This window comes from Micropterus dolomieu, linkage group LG19, assembly GCF_021292245.1.
Source record: "Micropterus dolomieu isolate WLL.071019.BEF.003 ecotype Adirondacks linkage group LG19, ASM2129224v1, whole genome shotgun sequence".
Taxonomy (NCBI): Eukaryota; Metazoa; Chordata; class Actinopteri; order Centrarchiformes; family Centrarchidae; genus Micropterus; species Micropterus dolomieu.
The window spans coordinates 34,138,200-34,140,929 of NC_060168.1; the positions used below are offsets into that span (position 1 = coordinate 34,138,200).

The following is a 2,730-nucleotide window of genomic DNA, read 5'->3' on the forward strand; positions in this document are numbered from 1 at the left end:
GAGCTGCATATTAACGAATCATACATGGATTAAAAAGTTGGGGTAATTTTTGTTGCGCCTCTCTGCGCTGTTTCCACCTGATCTTTATTTTCTTGGTGAGATGGAAGAATTTAGAAAGTTTTGAGAGCCTCCAGCTGCAGGAACACATGGATTAGGCTGTGCGTATAATCAGGAGCATCGGACTTCATCCAGCCAGGGAGAACGAGCGCTGAGCGTCCAGCGCCTCGGTTCCACTGGCAACAAAACGCATAGTAGGTCTACCGGCAGAAAAACTAAAAAACGACTTGTTTTTGTGGTTTTTCTGATTCGGTTTTGAAACAAAATAATCAAAGAACGAAGCGAACACGGATTAAAAATGTCCCTTTGTTTCTGATCTTAATAAATTTCTCTTGGCTGCTGGGTGTTAATCTCTTCTTTGTTTGTAATGAGGCGTTTGTCTCGCCTCACTTTTTATTGTTATTCATTTGAGTGCAGCCTTCGAACTCTGTCGCTGAAATGTCAGACAGGAAAAGGTGTTTCACAGCTGAAAAGAACGTGATGTGGATTTTTCCCAGGTGTCTCTGCGAAACATGAACCAGACTCGGTTTTACATCGTGGAGAACGGGAACCGGGAGGTGCGGGTCAGCCTGCTGATTGGAGGGCTGCCCCCCCTGCTGAGCAAAGAGGAGTACGTCCAGCTGATCCAGGAACACCTGACCATCAAGAGTGAGTTTCAGACCGATTTACCTGAGCGCTGAGCTGGACGGCTTGTAACACAAAGCTCATGTTAGCTCGCTGCTTCAGTCTGAGATTGAATATTAATGTTTCTCTCGGCGCCGACTGGTTTGTGTGTGAACACTTCCTGTCTACTCTTCTTCTTCAGCTCACAGCAGGAGCGCTCGTCTAACTCACCTCCGCTCTGCCTCTCTCTCCCTCTCTGTCTCTGCAGGTCACCTGGTCACCATCAGCCATGTCTATGCCAGTCAAGGTGAGAAAAGCTAAAGTAACTAAAGCTGCAGACGTAGAAAGTGGCATGAAAAGACGAGACTCAAGTTTTTACCTCAAATTTGTACTCCGAAGTATAACAAAGTAATTTATTTCCAACAAAGGATAACCAATATGCAGAAGAGGATTAGGGCCACATGTGAATTTGTTTTTGAGTTCTGAGTTTATTGAAGTCAGAATTCTGAGATTAAAGTCAGAATTCTGAGATTAAAGTCAGAATTCTGAGATTAAAGAATTCTTAGTCAGAATTCTGAGATTAAAGTCTGAATTCTGAGAATTCTGAGTTTAAAGTCAGAAGAATTCTGACATTTAAGTCAGAAGAATTCTGAGTTTAAAGTCAGAAGAATTCTGAGAATTCTGAGATTAAGGTCGGAATTCTGAGTTTAAAGTCAGAATTCTGAGATTAAAGTCGGAATTCTGAGTTTAAAGTCAGATTAAAGTCAGAATTCTGAGTTTAAAGTCAGAATTCTGAGTTTAAAGTCAGAATTCTGAGTTTAAAGTCAGAATTCTGAGTTTAAAGTCAGAAGAATTGTGAGTTTAAAGTCAGAAGAATTGTGAGTTTAAAGTCAGAAGAATTGTGAGGTTAAAGTCGGTGGAATTCTGAGATTAAAGTCGGTGGAATTCTGAGATTAAAGTCGGTGGAATTCTGAGATTAAAGTCGGTAGAATTCTGAGTTTAAAGTTGGTAGAATTCTGAGTTTAAAGTCAGATTAAAGTCGGAATTCTGAGATTAAAGTCGGAATTCTGAGTTTAAAGTCAGTAGAATTCTGAGATTAAAGTCAGAAGAATTCTGAGAATTCTGAGTTTAGAGTCGGTAGAATTCTGAGATTAAAGTCGGTAGAATTCTGAGTTTAGACTCGGTAGAATTCTGAAAATTCTGAGTTTAGAGTCGGTAGAATTCCGAGATTAAAGTCGGTAGAATTCCGAGATTAAAGTCGGTAGAATTCCGAGATTAAAGTCGGTAGAATTCTGAGATTAAAGAATTCTTAAAGTCAATTAAGTCAGTTAATCATCAAGATTAAAACCAAAAAAAATAATAATTCACTTTGGGCACTATGAAGCGCATGGCGCAGCTGAGTTTGGGGCGTGTCCAACTTCAATCTTGCTAGTAAAACGGCGGGAAAAAAAAGTCAGTGCGCCGGCGCATGGTTTGAAAGGGTTGTACTTAGTCTGCAAATTAGTCATGGGTGTGTTTGGGGGCGTAACATGCAATAAACCAATCAGTGTCATCGCCCTTTAGAAGCCGGGTCCCCAGGAGACGTGACGCCAGCCACAAGCAGAAGCTAGCATGCTTGTACTGACCCGCTGTTTGCTGTGTGTGTTTGTGTGTTCAGGTGCGTTGGCGTTGCAGATCTCGTGTTTCTCTGAAGCGGAGAGGATCTACATGCTGGCGAAAGACACGACTGTCAACAACAAGACGCTCGCTTCCCTCGTCATCCCAGAGATCTTGGTAACAGTCGCTCAGTCAACAACAAACACACTAACCAGCGCTTCAGAAGACAGATACCGCCTCGTGTTTACATAGTAACATCCCTGAAATGTGACGTACGTCAACACGCAGGTCATCCCTGACCACACCCACCTGACTGATGTTTCTGTTTCTTGTCGTCGTCTCTCAGACCAACAGGCTGGGGCCGGACGTCTGTCCTCTGCTGGTGTTTGTCAACCCAAAGAGCGGCGGGCTGAAAGGCAGAGAGCTTCTCTACAGCTTTCGGAAACTTCTGAACCCTCACCAGGTCTTTGACAT

General features: G+C 42.8%; 1 protein-coding gene across 1 annotated transcript in view; it reads left to right on the top strand.

Annotated features, from left to right (window-relative positions):
- LOC123957448 (diacylglycerol kinase theta) overlaps nucleotides 1-2,730 on the top strand; it is a 53,931-nt gene that overhangs the window by 42,462 nt on the left and 8,739 nt on the right. Inside the window, exons 16-17 of the mRNA XM_046030256.1 lie at nucleotides 2,318-2,433; nucleotides 2,603-2,730. Coding sequence (XP_045886212.1) covers nucleotides 2,318-2,433; nucleotides 2,603-2,730 — 244 coding nt within the window. The remainder of the gene's footprint in view (nucleotides 1-2,317; nucleotides 2,434-2,602) is intronic.